A 20,842-nucleotide genomic window follows, 5' to 3' on the forward strand; every position below is an offset into this window, starting at 1 on the left:
TTTCCTACTTTTAACCCGTTGGTGCAAACGTCTCAAGTCACTGGGGTGGATCAGCAAATTCTCTCTTGCAGACAGACCCCAGGCAAATACCTGCCCCTTCTGGGGGAGCAGCAGGAAATGTGCTCCTGTCTGAGACTGGCCACAGATGCAAGGCAGGCTGGGAGGTGCGGAGAGTAAGATCTCACCCCAAGGTCTGGATGCATGGATCATGCCTAGGATTGCAGCTGGAGCAAGGGAACAGAAAAGCCCCCTACTCCCACAACTCTAGTCTAGAGTAATAAGCAACAGTAATCTACCCCCGGGGGAAGGGCAAGAGCATGGAGAGAGATCTGTGGCACAGGTGTGCAGGGGCTACTCAAAGCAGAGAGTGGAGCACGAACACTGAGAAAAACCCATTGGTATCCAAGGCCCCACTAAGCATAAGGTAACAGAATCCTACTATTGGAGGAATTTGAAAATCTGAAGATTATGGAACACTGAAGGTAAATACAGTCACAAGAAAACCCAGCTCAATTATTCATTAGATTGATACAGCGCCCCATGCCAGTGGCCCAACAAAAGAAGAGGGTACCCATCTCCAGGAGTAGTTACCACGTACCTCAGGTCTCTACTGTTCCTCTGCAAAGGATTCTGGCATACAATCCAAAATTTTAAGACACATTAAAAAAAGCAAAATCAAAACAAACAAAAAACCACTGTCAAGCGATGGAGCAATCAGCAGAACCAGACTCAGAGGTGACCCTGATGTTGGAATTATCAGACAGGGGCTTTAAAATAACAATTATTAAGATGTTAAAGGTGCTAGTAGAAAAGACAGCTTGCCTGAACAGATGGGGCATTTCAGCAGAGAGACATAAAGTAAAGGAAAAAAGTCAAATGGAAATAAAAGACACAATATTACAGATGGAAAAAAATTTCGATAGGCTTATGGCAGACTGGTCACAACTAAAGAAAGAATCAGAGAACTTAAAGATGACAAGCCAATAGTTATCCAAATGAAACACAAAGTAAAAAGCAAAATAGAACCTCCAAAAGAGGTGGGACAATATCAAACAGTCTAAAGTAAGTGTAATTGAAGTCTGAGGAGGGGGAGAAGAAAACTTGCTCCCTTTGCATACAGAATACAGTTCAAACTCCTAAGCACAGTACACTAGCTCATTCTCCTCTTCCTCTCCAGGTACCTTTTTTCACCCTTGCCTTCTTCCGAATCACCCCCAATAAATGTCTATAGAGGGTATCACAAACTCTAGATCAGAATTTCTCCATGCAAAGGTCGGGTCCATCGTAAATGCTCACTTATCCTCAATCACACACTGCTCCATCAAGGACCCTGGACAGCTCAAACCATGTTAGAAACCAGAGGGCAGAATTCTGGCAAACCATGTATTAAGAAAAAAAAAACCCAATGGCTCTCCTGTTCCTGCAGCTGTCCTTGTTCTAGACATATGCAGACTAGCCTGTAGATGACTTCCTCCAGGGAAGCAAAGCACGAATATTCTCTTAGAGAAGGTTAGAGAACACTGCTAGAATCACTTTGTAAGGAGAGACCTCAGTCTATCTAGAAGTGAGGCATCTGCTGGAGGAATCTCCACCATGACCCAGAGCACCTCAAGGTCAAAGGAGTCAACAAGATGATGAACCAAAGCCCTGGCTCAGTTCTCATTCTCTGTACAGACTAAGAGCCAGGCCTGTGTTTCATGGAAACCAAGAGATTAAGATGTAAGTGGGAAGAATTTACGAGAAGCAAATAGAACCCAGATCCTTTGGGAAGTACTCTGAGCTTTTGTTCTTGCTGACCTTTCAAACTAAAACCTGCCCACGTCCTTCCTGCTTGGACAAATTCTACTAGTCTTCCCTTTCCAGACCAAACCCCAGATCCCCCGACCGCCGCAGGCTACCATGATCTCTCCCTTCTCTGGAAGGCAGCCAGATCCCTCGTGTAACTAAATATTTTTACCTCCAGTAGCACAATGGAAGGAAGCCTCTTGGTGGCATGTGGATACTGTTTTACTCTATTTGCCTTTGCTCTGTGTCTCTCATCTTCCCCATTAGAATGTCAGGAAGTTGTTCATAACACCTAGCACACCGCTAAGCAACCATAACCAGGGCTAAGACACTCACTGGTTCAGAATCATTTGCTAACATGAATGTCACTTCCTTTGCTGGTGTGAAAAAAATCAACCAATTTATCTATCTATCTATCTATCTATGGGGGGACTCAATATCAAACACCTCACAACTTTTTTTTAAAGTTCTCATTGTTTATTTCCTGATGAAATGATAGGACATTTGGGATTTTCTTCAAATTATTGAGGATGAATCTTCAAAACAGTATGCTGAGTGAAAGAAACAAGACAAAAAAATAAATACTAAAAGACTGCATTGATAAGCAACTCTAGAACAGGTAAAACTGCAGTGAAAGAAAGCAGGTTAGCAGCTGCCTAGAGCTGGGGGTGAGGAAGTAGACTGATTGCAAATGAACACAAGGGACCTTTCTGGGGGTGATGGAAATGTTCTATATCTTCTTGATATAGATATAGGTTCGTGGTTACATGGGTGAATACATTTGTCAAAACTCATCCAACTGTAATTTAAATTAGTACATTATATATAATTTGTATCTCAATAAGGTTGACTTACCAAAAACACATAGCTAGGTATAAAAGTATAGATGAAAGTACGTTAACAAATAATAAGGGAAGGTAGAAAGAAGATTGGGAAATAGCAGAAATAAGGCTGGACCTGAGTGGTTAGAACTGAGTTATGAGCCCAGAGGGGTTCACAATACTGCTCTATTTTTGTATTTGTTTTGTATTTGTTACAGAATAAAGTTAAAAAAGAGTTTTCATTGTGTTTCTCTGTTAACTTAAAATGATCTTTAGGAATTTTATCCAATCCCAGGACAATGACCTTTTTCTCCCAAATTGCTATGGGTTATGAGGCTTTTGGGCCCAGTTTCCCAAGGCTCTCTCCATGCACAGGCGTGTGGCGGTTCCCTGGGCACCTGCTTTGGTTCTTCTTGATGGAAGCTGGAGAACACTGTGCAGCCCCCACTAAAAGCGAGCTTTTGGCAGGCCTTTGCTGGGGACTACCACCCTCCCGTGCCTTTCTCCACACTCACCAGGGGGGCCCTGGCCCCCAGGCAGGCCAGGAGGTCCTGGAAGGTAGGCGTTTGAGGCCAGCACCTTGTCACCAGTGATGTACTTGCCCAGGTCAGCAGCATTGTTGGGGAGCAGGGCAATCTGCAAAGAGAAGAGGAGACCTTGGTCAGAAGCAACAGCTCCACCCCAAGGAGAGTCTCTGCATTTGCGTTGTTTGCAGAAGGTGCAAAGTCTTTCTGTGATATATATACACATACACACACACACGGTCATATACACACTTTTTTTTTTTTTTTTTACACTAGAGCTACTTAGAGCCAAAAGGGACTGTGAAGAGCCTCTTTCTAAACCTTGAGGCTTCCTAGTGAAAACAGCTGGCATGAGATCACTCAGCTAGTTAGTGGGGGAACCTAGATAACCTCAGCTAGTTAGTGGGGGAACCCAGATAACCTCAGCCAATTAGTGGGGGGACCTAGATAGGCTCCAGATTGCCTAGACATCAGAACTAATATTGCCATAATTAATAGGATCTGTTTCATACTCTCAATTTGTTAACTACTTTACATCTCAAACATTTATTGGATAGCTACAATGTGCCAGGCCCCGTGCCTGGTTCTATGGATACAATATGACCGAGACATGGTCTTAAAGAACTCTCAGCCTTGGGAATCAGACATGGTTGACAAGATGTGGTTGACAATTCCCCCTACACACTCAGGGCTGACCTTCAGTACAACTGGGCAATAGTGACTGCGGTGGTTTTAAAACCTGTCCACAAATTCTTGCACACTCCTCCCCTTCAAGGTGGAGACTAGTTTCCTATCCACTGAGTGTGGGCTAGACTTGCTTCTCACAGGGCAGAAGTGATAGTGGGTAGCTTCTGAGACTAGGACTAAAAGGCACTGAGGCCCTGTCTTGGATCATGCATTCTAGGGGAAGCCAGAGGACTACATGAATGAATGACCTTTGCATTTCTTGACATCAGGTAAACTCTGTGAATCTGCGAAAAACCCTCCATTTCCTCACTGGCAAAAGGGAACAATTTATCCATTGAAGAACCCAGGGCATTTGACATGTAGCATTTTCTACAGTTGGAATTTTGCTGATTGTATATCCATCGGGCAGTTCAACATGCCCGCACACATTTTATAACGTGGGGTTGGCCACAATATGGGACACCTAGTATCTACTTCTTGGGTAATGTTTATTTGGGCAGATGTCCTACGTCCTTTTATGAACAGATGGCATTAGCAGTAGCAAGATGACATCAAAAAATGATCCAAACACCAGCACAGGAGTGGAGGTGAGAAGAACAGGTTTTAGGTCTGCCCTCCTGGGCAATTACTTCACCTGAAAACATCAGCATCCTTCTCGTAGGGTTATGGTGATGAATAAATATTCTGGATATAAAACTGCTTCATAAACTACAGACCGAAACACATTCTAGAAAGTATTTTAAAAAATGAATTGCCTTGTATAATGTTCCTTGAATGTCAGCATTAGCTCAGAATTGCCATAATACATTTCTAGAAAGACTTTGGTATAAGACAGACCAATTCTAGTCCAACCCAACTGCATCAGAGTTATTGGAGTACTAAGATGACCTCATAGATTTTTATGTGGCTCTACAGCAGGGTCTTTGAGGGTGACTAGTACTGTGACACAAGTTTTTCAGCTTTTGAGTATTTCTTTTTTCATGCATTATAAAAAATATTGTGGGTAGGTTAAGGGAAAGCCACACATTGACTGAGCAGCTGAATTTCTGAACAACTTGTGATATTTAGCTCTACTGTTCCTAAAGATCACCCTGGCTAGGAAGAACTTCCCTACAGCTTGTAATGATTTCCAGGGAAGGAAAGTGAAGGTAGCTACATGCCTCGAGACACTGATCAACTGCCTGCCCCAATCCCCAATCCTCTAGCCTATGAAAGGTAAACTTACTTTGTCCACGAACCCTTCTCTGGGTTTGCTCAGTAAATATTAATACTAACATCAGTCTAAGCTCAACCTGGGGATATCTGTGTGGGATGTGTTTTATTTTTATCTCTGTGTTTACACTGATACACATGCAAGGTTTTCTGCCTGGTTTCCCTGCCAGACCAAAGGTACTTAAGGTTAAATCGATGCTTTAACTCATGATTATATGTCAAGGAGATACACATCTTGCTAAAGTTGATCATGTCTTCAATGCACAAAAGGTCTACAAAGTCGTTTCTCTTCTCAGCCTGCTGATGTGCTTGTTTAACTGGTAGCTGTGGTTTTCATTAGGGGCTGGCTGCATGTTTGCTGAATGTGGAAAAGAGACACTGTCTCATGCTTACCCTTTTGCCCTTCAGAATAGATGGATGCCGAAGTTAAACAGATTAGATACACCTCTTTGATGTACTAAGAGCCTTGAGTGGGAGCAAATAAACAAACCACTAAGTTTATGTTTTATCAGTATAGGAGCAATTTCTGAGTCACTGACAAACTAGCAAAGTGACTGGCCTTAGGTATATAATAAATACTGAGTCCAGGACAATTGTTCAAGAAGTCAGGTCGCCAGATCCACCCTAGGGGTATGACTCACAGCATAACAACATCACTGGAGATCCTGTGTGCCACCAGGCACTCAGGGAGCATTTTATGAAGTGCCTCAGTCCTCAGTTTTGGTGACACAAGGTACCCAATGGGCTGCCTTCCTAGGTGCAGGGAGCTCAGACAGGCACGGGCTATAATTTTTAAATGTGAAAAATAAAGCTGCTGCAGAAACTCATCACCAGTTTATGGATATTCATAGACAGGAAGTTCTCTATAAGTAACACACACATGAAATATTAGATAAAATAGAATCACGCAGGACCACGTGTCTGCACATTCATTTTCTAAGTAGTCGTAACAGTCACAGCCGACTCTCCCTACAGCTTCACCACGTGTCCCTCACCTGGTGCCTATTTTAACCACCACCTCAGTCCTTGCTGTCGTTGTATTTTGTTGCCCTTTAGATGGTCAGCTTTCAGGATGGTTGGGCAAAGCATCCTGAGTCCAAACCTCACTGGCATCAGCTGCACGAACGCTCAACGTGGATGATAATTTCCTTATTATTCCTAAACATTCTTCCACTTTATCTCAGCCAAGCCCCCTTTTGCCACATGTCACTGTGCCCCCCACTCCCATCAACACATACCTTTTGCTTCAGCTGCAGCACCGTCTGCTTCATCTGGTGGAACTCCTTGCACGTGGCACAGCAAGTTCCGGCTTTCACAGCACCCTCAGACTTCTCCTCGTGCCCTGAGAAAGGAGACGGGCTCGGTTCCATTTGGGAGGCTGGGTAAAGGCCAGGCCCAGAGAGACACCATGGGGGGGGGCCGGGGACAGTACAGCCGACAGCAGGACGTGTGTGGGCTAGGCGCTGGCGATTTCACAGTTCTCAGGGCCTGGCCAGCACGCCCCAGGGGCAGGGAAGAGAGAACAGAGGGAGGAGGGCCCTGCTGTACTTTGGGCTCAGCTGTTCCTGTTCAGACATCCCAGGAAGACTCTGGTCTTCCCCTTTCATGTGTGAAAACGTGCACCACAGCCCCTCCATCAGTGCCGTTCCAGGAGACAGGCTGTATAAATCCAACATGACTTATACTCCCCTCACAGGGCCAACGTTCACACCTCATAAATATCCCCCAAGCTCAAGCCATCGGCCTCCCAAAGCTGGTCTTGATCACCTGCTGATCCGGGTCTTCAGGGGGAGCACCGGGCCAGGTGGGGTTGCGTGGTCGTGGGCTGGGAGCTGACCTCACTGAGATGTGAGGCCAGGATGGGAAACGCGCCCGGCACTCTGGACACCCCCACCCGGGGCCAGCCAGGACAGCGATGGGGAAGGCATCTGGTCCCAAAGCCCTCTTGTAGAAAGAGCGTTGGGCACTCCACGGGCTTTATGCAATATCGCTTTTTGCTAAAGGAAAAATGGGCGAAGTAAATGATGCAGCCAAGAATCCAGCCAGTTCTTATCTTTCAAGCACTGGAACAGGGTGCACAAGCCCGTGTGCCGGGGAGACTCATCACCGAGGTTGTCTTGCTACTGAGGACCAGGCACAGACTGCCAAGGTCTGTGCCAAAGGTGGCAGCAGTGTGGACCAGGAGCTGCAGGGGGTGTGCATTCTGTTGGGGGGGATAGGACAGTTTGACACCCAGGGAAGGTGTAAACTCCCCTTGCTCAGGTTTTTGGTGTTGGGCCTGGCATGCTGTTTGTGTGACATAACCACTACCACCGAGACTGTGGACCAGGGACAGTCAGGTAATGTGTCACCATCTCCTATGCTTCCTGGCCCACATACTTTCCTTCTAGTGTTCCTCTCTTCTGCAAAGCCCTGTCTTCCGTTTTACTTGTTAAATCCCACCGGACCCAGATCAAACGCTGCAGGAGGCCCTCTCTATCCAAATACACACTGCAGCCCTCCGAAACCAGGCAGCGTTTACCATGGGGCCCACTCACAGGTTGGGTCTTCCAGGTTTCCCTGGAGAGGGGCTCTTGGTGCACATGCCAGACTGTTTGCCACCGAAGAACTAGACCCCCTTCTTGGTATCTCACAGACGGACGCTCAAATGGCCATTTGTCCATTTTGGAGGGGTGCAGGCCTGCGGCGAACCTGCTATTGGAAACTCCGTTGAGAACACCTGGGAGTTATCTGCCAACCAGGCTCCAGGGAAGCAGCTCTGCCTAGTGACTGCTGACATGAAGATGCCTGGGCCATTTTCTGTTCCTTTGTGGAATTAGCAGAACACAGAGAATCAAAAGTGATGTTGTCCAGAAGACTTGAAGCTCCCACTGGCACAGGAGCACACAGCATGGTAGCAGAAGTCTGGTGGAGTCAGATGATCAGAATTAGAATCTTGACGCTGCCACCAAATATCTTTTAGGTTGGATCAGTCAGCTTCTGTGACTACCTGTTCCTTAAATGGTGGTAACACCTATCACCTGGTGCTGCTGAGCAAAGCCAGTGACACATGTAGGTTCCCGGAATAGTGCCTAGTTTACTGCAAGTGAGCCATGCATGGTACTCATTGTTATGGGCATCATTGTTTATGATTAAGCTCCCTACAAAATTAGAGATGTGGAGTAGGGACCTTTGAATAGAGCTCTTTGAAGGTAATTAAAGACTCAAGCCTTCTTTGCATGTACAGACCTGGAACACACCATCTACTATGAATTGGGGTTAATCTCCCTTGCAATTTGTCTACAGTAATGTCAATGTGTGGCTACAATAACCTCACGTGTGCTACATTACCAGTTTATTTAGAAACCCAGGTAGATACATCTGACTGCATTTCTTCAGTCCTCTCAATTAATGCTGTGATCACATGTCTATGAGAAACATCTGGCAAGGTTATCGCTCAACATTTTTGCTTCAACTTGTTCAGATTTTAAAAGGCGCAATATTATTGATTAGCCACATGGGGGCATGGAGCTCTAATTGTTCCTGAAGTTAAGCAAGAAGCATTAGAAATTACAATGCCTTAGACATATTAGTAACATCTAATAAACTTACAAAAACCAAAGAATGCTCACAACATATTTCATATGGGCAGTGTCCCAGATGAACAAAGTATGTTTGCTTTAAAAAGTTGATGGTGCAGAGTTGTGCTCTGGCTGTTAACGCTCAACACTGGTGGCACATTACAATCACCTTGGGGGGCTTTAAAAATCTTACGGATTCTGTTGCACCCCACTCATCTGGGGAGAGCAAGACAATAGTATCAGCATTTTTTTTAAAGCTCCCAAGGTGATTCCAAAGTTGAGAACCACTGATCTATGGATTAGTGGAGCTTGAAAGTTATATGAAACACCTGGCCGTTTCTGACACTTTGAACCATAAGAAGTGATACCGGGTCATGGTCATGTTATCAGAAAATAAACAGAAGTTGAAAAATAAAGACCAGCAACCTAATTACTATGGAGCCAGCATTTCCTTCATTTGTCTCCCCAGTGCTATGCAGACTCCCTGGGGTGACTAAACTGGCTCCAGCCACATACTTTCAAAGAGAAAGCCCAAGTGGCTGCATGCCTGTTAGCCACGGGGCTGTTCCACCAGTCTGTGGGCTGCAATCTTTCAATCCTCAGAGGCCACGGCCCCTCCTCTCCCCCTGGACTCCTAATAACCAGCGGAGGCTGTGTTTGACTTTGAATGTCTGTAACATGACAGACATTGGACAATGCAAAGTTAAAAAATTAAATGAAACCGAGGAGGGGGGAGAGATGATTGTAGATCATATGCAGTTATGCTCAATACTTGTTATCTCATCAAAAATAATGACCACGATGATCTATCAGGCTTGTTCATTAGTCCCCACTGCTTAGCTGCCTCTGATGTTCCAGAATCCAGGGCTCTTTCGGCCCCTGACATTTCTTACTGCTGAGTCCGATTTTAGGTGTCCTAAGGGAAGGTCTCTGCTCTGAGGCTGTTGGGGCTGGGCATGTTTTTGAGTCTCGTTACTCACTTAGATGGAGGACAAAGAAGTAAGGCCTGCACAGGAGTCCAGAGCTGGTGGGGCTTGTGTTATTTATACACTAAATCCTATCAGATTTTGAAAAAGGTTTGAGAGTCCTCAAAGCTCATATAGTTCAACCTTCTTGTCTAAAGATGGGGAAACTGAGGCCCAAAGATTTGCCCAAAGTCACTCAGCTAGGTTAATGCTGAACCAGCTCTGGTTACCAGCTCTTCTAACTGCCAAGTCAAGGAACTGGCCATGGCATCACAGCTGTTAAAGAAACGACTCCCTCCAGGCCCCCAGCCCCGGCTGGGCCACACTGGCCACTTTGATGGAGGGTGGAGGCACTGGCTTTTTTTTTTTTTTTCCCGGATCAAATCCAGCCCCCACCTTCTCAGTGGTCCAATCACTTGAGTTATGACTTTAACATTCAGGACATACAATGTTCCTGCCCTTTCTCACACATAATTTTAATTATATATATGAATTACTTCTCTCAGTCTCTACCCTCAAATATTTGTAGTTACTGGTGTTATGTTTTTCATAATAAAATATAAAACCATCCTCTGTGCATATGCGGTGAGTTCAGTGGAGACTAATTACGGACAAATACTGAGAAATTCTTTTAGAAGGCCGCTGCTGGGAGAGTGTTGTAGCAGACAGTGGTGTCATCAGGTTTTTTTGTTTTTTTAACTATTTGTAATTGCTATATTTAGAGGAGGAGGATGAGGGACGAGAAAGAAGAGAGGACCCCCAGCCTAGTCTAATCTCTGCAGTGAGTTTTGTATTACAACAAAGCTCAGCGGTATAACCACCAGATGGTTCTTTCTCGATTGAACAGAAGGACATCTCCCAGGAAAGCCACTGTGGGCAGGAATAAACCGTCTCAACACTGAAGAGGACAGTGGGTGGAGAACACAGGAATTGCTGCAGCAGATGGAGGCTGAGATCAAGGAACAAGTGAACTCAGCATCTGAAACCTTACACTAGTCTCCGCAAACCCCACCCAGCTTCCCTGCCTCCCACAGACTGCTCTACCCCACCGGGCGAGAGCCCCGTGTGGGTGGGGCCAGGTCCTGTCAGTTCTGTGTCCCTAACACTGCATCTCAACCTGAGCCTCAGTAGTCAGTGTCTTGCTGCTGTTCCCGATGGTTACGCTCTGGACCGAGTTGCTCACGGCTGCCTTTTATGCCCACATAAATGGCATTTCACCTGTATATAAATGTGGGGCAAAGAGGCAACCGTACTTGCCAGGCTGGGCAGCCCACAGTGCATGGGCTACCTGGCTCAGAGCACAGCTGGAAATCCGATCCCCAAACGAAAAATGAGAAAGCTGCTTTCTTGTGACTATTAATAATTCTCAATATTAATAATTCTCAAGTAGGCCTAATAGATTAGTGGCTAAAAAGCTGCACCCTATTTGGCAGTGAGATTCTTCCTTTCAATAAAGGACATATTCTAAGATGTAAGTAGTTGCAGGTGCCTCCCCCCACCCCCTACCTTCTCCACCACAGGACCAAACGCAGTGATTTTAATTTTGAATTAAAAAAGTGGTCTGTAAACATTACTTTTCTCCAACCCTTATAATCAAAAAGACCACCCTCTGCTTTATGCACATCTCTGTGCAGGCAGGCTCCACATATTTCAGGCTTTAAAAAGCGTCACCACATCCTCTAATTCATTCAAACGCTCCCAAACTGCCCAAATCTCAGCTGCCCCCAGATAGGCATTTTGCATTTGCCCCCTCATGGCTCAGCCCGGTTGCTCCTCAGAACTTCGCTTTGTAGTTTTCCCATGCGAGGCAGCTGGTCCCCAGCTGTGTGCTGTCAGCTGCTGGTGGCTGCCTTCCACCCCTGTGGCTACACCCAAGAATCACCACCTCCTGAGTGCCCGGACAGCTCTGGCTTTTTCATTTCCCTGCATTTCTTGGTCCATGTGATTTGCCTGGGAACCCCCTTCCCTCCCGGGGATGGCCCGGGGCCCAGCTAACCTCTCCCAATAGCGTTCCAGCCATTTTCCTGTCCCCAGGGAAGATGACGGCAGCTTCCTGCACTGCAAGTGGTGGGTGCAGGAGCCCACAGTCGTGGGGGAGCCAGCCTCAGGGCTTTCTCCCCAGGGAACTTGTCCTGCCAACTATTTTTGGTGGAATCCATCTTACTCTAAAGGTCATCCTGGCTGGAAGGCTCTTGACATTGGTCTATATAAGCTAAAATCCACAATTTTAATGGCTAGGCTGGCACGTACAACTTGGCAGGGAGAGCAGAGTTGCTTCACAAGTGCATGTGGTGATAGATTGCCCGTCAAGGCATTCCCTGAAGTGTCGACATCAGTTTTGGGGCTCTCTTTCCTTTTACCCCCTCCCTTTACCTCTCTCCCCCTCATTCTTTTATCCTCCAAACTCAAATAACGAAGCAACTCAACATTCAGGCCAATCATCTGCCTGAGAGACCAGACACCTCAGTTGAATCTAGTTGACATAATGCGAACAATTTCTCAACTCTGTGCTGAAGTTCCAGCTTTTAGAAGTTTTCCAATTGATTGTGGACTGAAACTTATGCAAAATAAAAAAAATGAATTGCTAGAAAAGTAAGATATAAAACAAAATCATAAACTTCTGGATTTAAACAAAATTCCTCTGTCAAAGTGGTATAAAAAATTTCTAAACACTCTCAATTTGTTTTTATCCAATCATGAATCTTGCCTGTTCATGGACCATACTTTGAGTAGCGCAGATGCAAATTGTTACCTTACATGGAAATGTTTCATATTTATATTTCAGCCTATTTTGAGTGAACACAGCATTTCTGGCCTCTTCTCTGCTCCTACTTTGTCTAAACACATGACTAAGCTCTACTGATTTCTCCATGAACTCAACTTGGTGGGGGGTTTTCCCCAATACACACCACTTCCAACCCTAATGCCAAAGGGCGTCATTCTCCTCTCTCTCCTTAGAAGGAGTTTGAACTTATGTTCTCTTACCCAGGTCTCATCCACCATATGTGCCCCTTCCTGCCCACTGTTCCCTGAGGAACCTAGTTGGGCTTTCAAGTGTCTATATATATGTGTGTTCTATAAGACACGTATTATACATGTGCATTATATATTTACACAATTATACATTATAGGCACTTGGGTACCCTATTAAGATATATAACATGTATTAGATTATTTACACTACATTATAAACTTGTATAACATACTTATATAAATATATACTTACATAACATACACTTGTATAACATATATACTTACGTAACATACTCATATTTATATAACATAATTATAGATATATAATTATATATATTTACATAATATACTTAAAGATATATATTCACATAATACGTAAGCCTCCAAATTGATTATATATATTATATAAACATATATATAACTAGGCAGATAATTACACTTGTCCTACTTACCAGTGTCGTTGGGGTATTTGTCTCCCCTGGTGCACGTCCTCCCATCGTCCTCCAGGATGTAGCCCTCCCGGCACTCGCAGCGGTAGCTGCCCAAGGTGTTGACACAGGTATGGGCACACAGCGTCCCATTGCTGGTGGCACACTCGTCGATATCTGGTTTGAACAAAATGCAGAGAATGCTCAGTTTCAGAGAATTCACTTCCAACACAACAGATAACACTGGGCTTGGCCCCTCTGTTAATGTCTACAAAGGACACTTTGCCAGAGCTTGATCAGAGAAGCCTGGAACACATGAGGAAGCTGGAAATGAGGGCTACCCACGAAAGCAGCACTTTGGACCGTGTGACCGTGGTTACGGACTGGCTGGTGATGAGGCTCCTGGCTGTGGCTCTGCCACCGCCATGTCACATGGCTTGGTGCCACCTTCAGAGATCCCACTAAGGAAACGATGACAAAGCTGCCCTAGATACTTCACAGGCTTCTCAGAAGAGAGAATGAGACACCCAGTGAACTCACACTTGGAGAAGCAAACGTTACAGAAGCGATTTTTCAGAGGGACCCTAGTGTGCTGCGGGTTTTTAAGTTTCCCTTCATGGCTGTAAGTTCCAAACAGCGTGACGGTGACCCGAGGGTCACTCAGGAATGCCTCCTTCCCAGTTAAGACACAGGATGGTACCTGGGAAAAGATACTTCTAATAAAAGAAAATAGTCATCATGGGTATAACGGGGAGTCTGCCCCAGGAAATTTCTGCCTCATCAGTGACCCCATCAGACGTCCCAGGAGCTGTGGAAATGAGCCATGCGACTCTTGAGCGAGTCACCACTAGGAGCCTCTGTTAACTACACACATCACAGATTTTCTTCCCTGCTGTGTGGGGTGGAAACAAAAACATTTCCCACTCTGGCAAGGGAGGGAGGCCCAACTCCATTTCCTGTTTGCTGGCTGAAGACTCCGGGTGGCGGTGGGGGGAACCGTGGCATGCAGCCCCAGACTGTGTACAGGTGCTGGGCAGACACAGCCCAGCCACTTGCTGGACAAGCTGCCAATGACCAGCTCTGGCTGGCCCCGAGGGGGCCAACAGGAGGGTGGTCATCTGGATGTTCCCCTGGCAGTATGTACTACATCGGCTACAGAACGGCTGTCACAGCTGGGTCCCCCTCTGTAGTTCCTCCAGGCTGCCTGCCCTGAACTTAAGTGCAAACCTGCCTGTACTGCCCAGAGAGAGAGAGAGAGAGAGAGAGAGAGAGAGAGAACAAGGTTGAAGGAGAGAGAGAGAAAGAGATGAAACCCTTAGTAGATTCCAAGTTCTTCTGGTCCCCAAGTCCCCCAGATGAGATGAACAGGGACCCGTAGCTACCACTAACTGAAACAAGAGCCCCGTGCCTGGGACCTGGGAGGTACAGAATGGCCCATGCTCTCTGCAGAGGCGACCACGGATCTCAGCTCCGTTCATCTGGTGTTGCAATCCCATTTCTCGTCAGTGTGGGGCACTATTCTCAGACGCTGATGGGGAGAAGCCAGGGGACCTACGACTTCTCTTAAATGGTGCCCCTAGAGCACCTGCTGGGCAAAGAGGGGCTGCTTGTCACAGCTAGCTTATCTTCCACTGGGGTCTACCTGCCAGTCTCCCAGTGCACCCTCCAGCTGGTTCTTCACCCTCACCATGCGTAGCAACCCTCCGATTTGTTCAAGGAAATATGCATTTCTGGACCCACCCTCAGAGCTGTGGTTCACTAGAAGAGCTGTGGAGGGGGAGGCCAAGATTTTTTTTTTTTTAAAGCAAGGACCCCCGAGATGTTTCTCAGACAGGTTAGCCACAAGCAGACCACACTTTGAAACACGTGGTTCCAGATTTAGACATAAACCTGCCTCAAAACCTCAGGGAGTACAGGGCTGGAAAGTGCAGGGCTGGAAAGCCGGGTCCATGAGGAGGAAGGAACAGGCTGGTGGCCACTGAGGGGGCCACCTCTGCTTGGCTGCAGCTCGGGGACTCATTCCCAGCCTGTCTGCCACGTGGACACGTCCTCTGTGACAATGCTCATTCTTGTCTCATGTTTCCTGCGTGCTCAGGCTCTGGGCCCCTTGCATCCTGTCCTCCACGATTCTCGATCACACTTGGAGACGTTCCCCTTCTCCCGCTCTTTATGTCACTGCCACTTAGTATCTGACTGCGACCAACGCCCTGCACAATTCCTTGGGCATAGTGTGTTTTAACAATCGTGACGACAGGCAGTGAGCGACCCCTGGGACAGCACAAGCACAACTCCGACAACCATGAGAACGCAAGGGGAGGAATCACACTCCGATCGTCCCGCCGATGAAGCAGGAGCGACAGAGCAGACCCGCGTGGACAAGACCGCCCCTCAGGGGCCGGAAGACCCGCGCGTCCCCCACACACCCAGGCAGTAGGGCTTCTCCCGCTTCCGGTGTCGCTCGCGGTCGTAGCGGTATCCCGGGTAGCAGGTGCACAGCACGCGGCCGAAGTTGTCCGTGCACTGCTGTTCGCAGGGAGCCTCGGCGCACACATCATAATCTGGAAGAGAAAAGTGGGAGCTTGTATGAACCACGGGAGGCGGCGGGTAACCGGGCCTTGGCCCAGAACGGGCTTTCTGGGCTCGCTCAAGCTCAAGGGCAAGTGCTAAGCATGGACGGCTACGTTCAGAGGGGCCTTAACTCTTTCAGGCTGTGCGGCTCCTTCTAAGAGTACCGCAATGGGTAAGTTAACATGCGGCATCGCAGTGGTTAAAAGCAAACATCATTTGTGATCCCCTCCCCCATCCCAGGTCACTCACTGTCCTTTGGTCTTTGTCACTATCTAGATAGCAAAGATGCTCTAGCTGGCCAGGCTCTGCAGCATTCCCTGGGGGCCTGTTTTGCCTTTTTTGCCAACTGTTGTAGTGACAGGAAATTCCTTCCGGTGGCACATTAAGGAAAGGCCAAGCCTGGCATTGGGTGTTGGTGTCATCATGTAGGAGGGAAAGCTGGAAGTCAGGCAGGCTCGGAGAACACGAAGGAGGATTTGCAACAGAAATGTGTGCGTTATTAGAGAGCTGGGGCTTGTGTGATACTGAAGTGTGCACACTGGGGGCCTGATTCTGTATGCCGAGAAGGATTTGGGTATGTTCAAAGGCTAGAGAGCTCTTTCCAGCCCTCCGCCTGTGCAAACTGGGATGGACACTCTACTACTCAAAGAATGAGGGCATCTGCTTCTCTCAGTTCTTATGAACTGGTAGTTATTGAACCTGTGAAGGGACTTTGGCTCTAAGTCAGTAGGCTCAGGCTCAACACTGACTCCAAGACCAGACCCAGCATCTCATTAATCACTGCATTATCTTCCCCAGGTGCTGACAGCCAAGCTGTCCTCAGACAGAGGGGATCTGGGTCGGCTCCGCCACCTAGCAAGGTGAATGGTGGGCTGTCAGCCCCTGATGCAGGCTGGGTTGGTGCGATGAGCATCGTGCCATTCTCACAATGACCTGGGAAGCTGCCGCTCTTGCTAGATGCTCTTTCCCACAACTGTGATTCCTGATTGCTTTACCTGCCTGGTGTTCTGCCCAACCTACAAACTGTTTCTCACTAGATAGGTTTTTCTCAACTAGATAGGTTTTCTCACTAGATAGGTTTTTCTCAACCTGTCTGAGAAACACTGGTTGCATCACCTCTAGGCAACCAATGCTCTGTGCTCCTTTATTGCTCAAGAGCACGATCTCTCAACGACTGGCTATGAGCTTCCCTGTCAGCAGTTGCCACCACTGAGCACAGCTGGGGAGAGGAAGAAACAGGCAGAGGGGCTGTCAAAGGCACTTGCGCTGATTGTGGTGCTCAGCAGGGCTTGCTCCAAAACACAGCTGTTCCCCGTCCCCCCACCATTCCTGCTTCCCCAAGGTACCACTTCCAACTCTTCTAGCTGCGTCTTTTTATATTTACCTCCACATCTCTAGCCAACTTGCATTGATTCTTCCTTTTAGGTACTCTCTGCTGACTTGGAGCATCAGAAGAGATGCATGTAACTTTCTCATTGCCCCTCTACCACCAAGCATACCCACACTTCCTATTCCCTCCACCTGGCTCACATAGTTACACTGAAATTTTGGTTCAATGATCTTTAGTATTGGCACTATAACGACAATACAAAAGCTACTCTTTACTGAACCTAGAAGTATACTCAAATTACTTACCCTTTCTTGAAGAGCTTTTTGTCTTCCTTGGAATTAAAAGAAATTATCTTCCATATTTTTTGGGTGCCAGTTATTGAGCTTCGTCTCTTAGCTTCAAATACCACCCCCTTTCTTCCATGAGCTACTTTGTGACTTGGACTCTGGAGACCACATTTCTCCTTTGCCAGTTGCTAGCCTATTAGGTACTGCTAACAACAGGTGGGGCGGGGGTTGCGCAGGGAGGGGGCAGACAGAGACAGACGACAGAAGAGTAAAAAGGGAGATGCCCTTTTCTATTTTGCTTCCTGTGCATGACAGACTTATCTCAGCCTCCCTCCTCCATTTCACTAACGGTAAATTGTTTCAATAATGGCAGCAAAATCCAGCTTCCCGATACTTACAGAATCAGCCTCATTATGTCCCATTTCAGAGACACCAGCAGTCTGGTGAAACTGATCATTCATCGCCAGAGACTCCTCCAGTTTTGCAAATCTCTTCTTAAAATGCCCAAACACATGAGACATTTTATCAACCTAATCTCGAGTAAGTTTCTCCCAGAAACTTCCCACTTGCTCTAATCAGGACTCTGTAAGGTCTGCTGCACGGCCGCCTCTTGGAATGCCCCTTCACCACCATCCCAGGGATTCCCACCAACTTCCTCTCCTGTGTCAGATCCCTGTTTCCTGGATCCCATGTCTCCCTCCCTCTCCCTGGTTTACTCCCTCATGTTAGTGGAGTGTGCCCTCCAGTGGCTTTCTGAGAAGGGTCACAAAAGAGGTGAAAGTTTTAAGATCATGCATGTCTGAAAATGTCTTTTGTCAACCCTTATGATTACTGATAGTTTGCATACATAATTCTAGGTTGGAAAATTTTACCTCTGATTTCTGAAGACCTCTTCCATTGTCTTCTAGCTTTCAATGTTGCTATAGATAAGTCTTATGAGATTCTAATTCTTGATCTTTTGCATGACTCATTTTTCCTCTCTGAAAATTTTTAGGACTTTTTGTCCCTAGTGTACCAAAATTTCACAGTGATGTCTTTATGTGGGACTATGTCAATCCTTGGTGAGTCCTTTTTATCTAGGATTCATACTCTTCAATTCTGGAGAATTTTCTTGGATTATATCTTTAACAACTTCCTCTTTGTTTCCTCTGTGTGGAACCCTTAAATATTTGGATGCTATTAATACATCCCCTGGACTATTCTTCTAATATTCTCATTTTTCATTTTTTGATCTTTTGTACTAGTTCTTGGGAAATTTACTCAATCTCCTCTTCCAACCCTTTTACTGTCTTCATTTTGTTGTCATGTTTTTAATTTCCAATAATTCTTTATTTCTTCTTTGAATGTTCCATTTTATTAACACCATGTTTTTGTTCCATATATACAGTATCATCTTTATAATCTGAGGTATAAATGGTAATTATTTTGAAGTTTTCTTCTGTGTAGTTTGTGTTTTTGCTAGGATTCCTTTTTCCTGTATGTTTCTCCTTAAAGGCTTCCCTCTCATGTTCAGTGATCCTTGGATATCTGCTCTAGTTCATTTGTGGAATATTAAAAGTAGCTGCATAGAGCTCTTTGCATATGGTAGATTTGACAAACTCTGGGCTTCACTGGAAATCATTTGGTGGTGCATTCCAATGTCATCTTAAGATTTTTTTTCTTGTGTTGTCGAGAAGGTCCAGGGAAGACATTTCAAAATCCTTGCCTGAGAGTAAAGTCATTCTGGAACCTAAGTGAAGGCAGAAGTCTAGGTATTTCAATATTTCATGGGTAGCATTTACAGAATCCCTCCATTTTCAGTATTGGGACCTTACTTTCTTCTCTGACTGGTCTCCCCCGGTCTCAAAAGCCTCTGATTTCCTCTCAGAAAATACACCTTTGGTGTCTTCTGCCTGGTTGAGGAAGAGGCAATATTCTGTCTGCATGGAGTAGAGGACATGACCTGGGAGCCTGACATCTTCTCAAACAGACTTTTAGTCAATCCTTTTGTTTTTGACATCACTTTCACCCCTGTTTCTAGTTTATGTTTAGTTTTATTGATTGTTATTTGTTTTGGCATAAAGTAGGTTACTCCCTGGTTTTCCCTGACGCTAAGGGTTCACCTTTCCTATTTTGCTAAGCTACTTTTATGACCTCCCCTGTCTGTCCTCCAGCTTCCCAGATTTTGTTGCTATTATCTTCTCTTCCTTGTTCTTTGTCCTTGTGGGTTTTATGTCTTTTGTGAATCTCTTTTTCCCCCTATTTTGTGTGGTTTCTGGAGGAGGCAAGGTTAATAAATTTATTCAATAGTTTTGGTGCTTGTTTCCAAGAGCCTATCAGCTTTCAGTTATGTAGCTTTTATCTTCACAATTTATTTTCTATCCTCTCTGTCCTACTTCTCTTGGCACCATTCTAACTCAGATCTTTAGAACCTCCCTTGTAAACAGGATCCTCATCCCGAGATTCTTACTCCTTAAATCCATCCTGCAGAACACTGCCAGGCTAACCTTCCCAAATCAGAGTTCTGTGTGTCATCTGTAAACTGTACCCTAATCAACATTAAATATAAATAGTTCACTCTTGAGTTTGAGGTCTGCATTATATCCCTTGAGACTTTTCCAAACTTAAGACTCATCTATGAGTTCTTTACACTGCCGCAAAAGTAAACTCTCTTTTCCTTCATCCTTTATTATATCTGTGCCTTCTTACCTCTGATTTTATTCGGTTTTCACCTCTTCTAATGTCCAACCAACTCCTCCATCCTTACCCTCAGGACTTTATAAATGCTGGTATCCTTTGCAGTGTCTCAAGTGCCAATGGAAATGCCATTCGTGATCTTCAAGAAGCCTTTCATGATCTCAACAGAGTTAGTTTGTCTGTCTTATCAACACTCACAGGACTCTATGCCCCTTTTACTCACATGCTCTGCCTTATTTATCAAATGCCTATTCTGTGCCAGGCCCTATTCTAGGAGGTACGTAGCTTTATAGTGCAGAGTGCAGGTTCTGGAGCCAAGCCTCCCAACTCTGCCGCTGTCTGCGTTCTTGGGTTCTTTAAGCCCCAGTTTCCTCGCTGGTAACATAAGGATAACAATATCACCCACTTCATGTTGCTTTTGTGAAGATTAGGCTGAATGATGCAGCAAGTACAGTGCCCAATGCACAGTAACAGCCTTCCCTGCTCTTCTTTTGCTAGTTCTTTTGATTGTTTGGCTACCTGGCAAGGACTGTGTGTGTCCCCTGGAGTCACCAGTACTACTCCCTCCCTTCCCACTGTTTATGCTCAATAATTGCTGAACTAGAACAAGTCAGATCAACCTATCACCTGGCCAATCAAGACATCACTTACAGCAGAGATTGGCAAATTTTTCTATGAAGGGGCCAGATAACATTTTGGCTTTGCAGATCTCTATTGCAACTATCCAGCTCGACTACTGTAGTGCAAAAGAAACCAGAGACAATACTTAAATGAATAGGTATAGCTGTGTTTCAACACAACTTCATTTATAGAACCAGGCGGTGGGGCAGATTCAGCCCACAGGCCACAGCTCACTGAGCCCTGACTTAAAGCAGTGGATATGAGGCAGTAACATTAAAAAAAACTGCTGCTTCTATTCAGCAGTTAACATATTTGTTTAGAAACTCTCGTCTCTTTTTGCCTTCTGTGATGGTTAATATTATGTATCAACTTGGCTGGGCCACAGTACCCAGGTATGTAATCTTG

At 45.8% G+C, this 20,842-nt stretch overlaps 1 protein-coding gene across 2 annotated transcripts in view; it reads right to left on the reverse strand.

Annotated features, from left to right (window-relative positions):
* Positions 1–20,842, reverse strand: part of CCBE1 (collagen and calcium binding EGF domains 1) — a 181,873-nt gene that overhangs the window by 4,005 nt on the left and 157,026 nt on the right. For both annotated transcript variants that reach the window (XM_045527465.1, XM_045527466.1), the window contains 4 exons: positions 15,379–15,513; positions 12,980–13,132; positions 6,268–6,371; positions 3,122–3,242 (listed from right to left, as the gene is read on the reverse strand). In XM_045527465.1, coding sequence (XP_045383421.1) covers positions 3,122–3,242; positions 6,268–6,371; positions 12,980–13,132; positions 15,379–15,513 — 513 coding nt within the window. The remainder of the gene's footprint in view (positions 1–3,121; positions 3,243–6,267; positions 6,372–12,979; positions 13,133–15,378; positions 15,514–20,842) is intronic.

The sequence above is a fragment of the Lemur catta genome, chromosome 16 (genome assembly GCF_020740605.2).
Source record: "Lemur catta isolate mLemCat1 chromosome 16, mLemCat1.pri, whole genome shotgun sequence".
NCBI lineage: Eukaryota > Metazoa > Chordata > Mammalia > Primates > Lemuridae > Lemur > Lemur catta.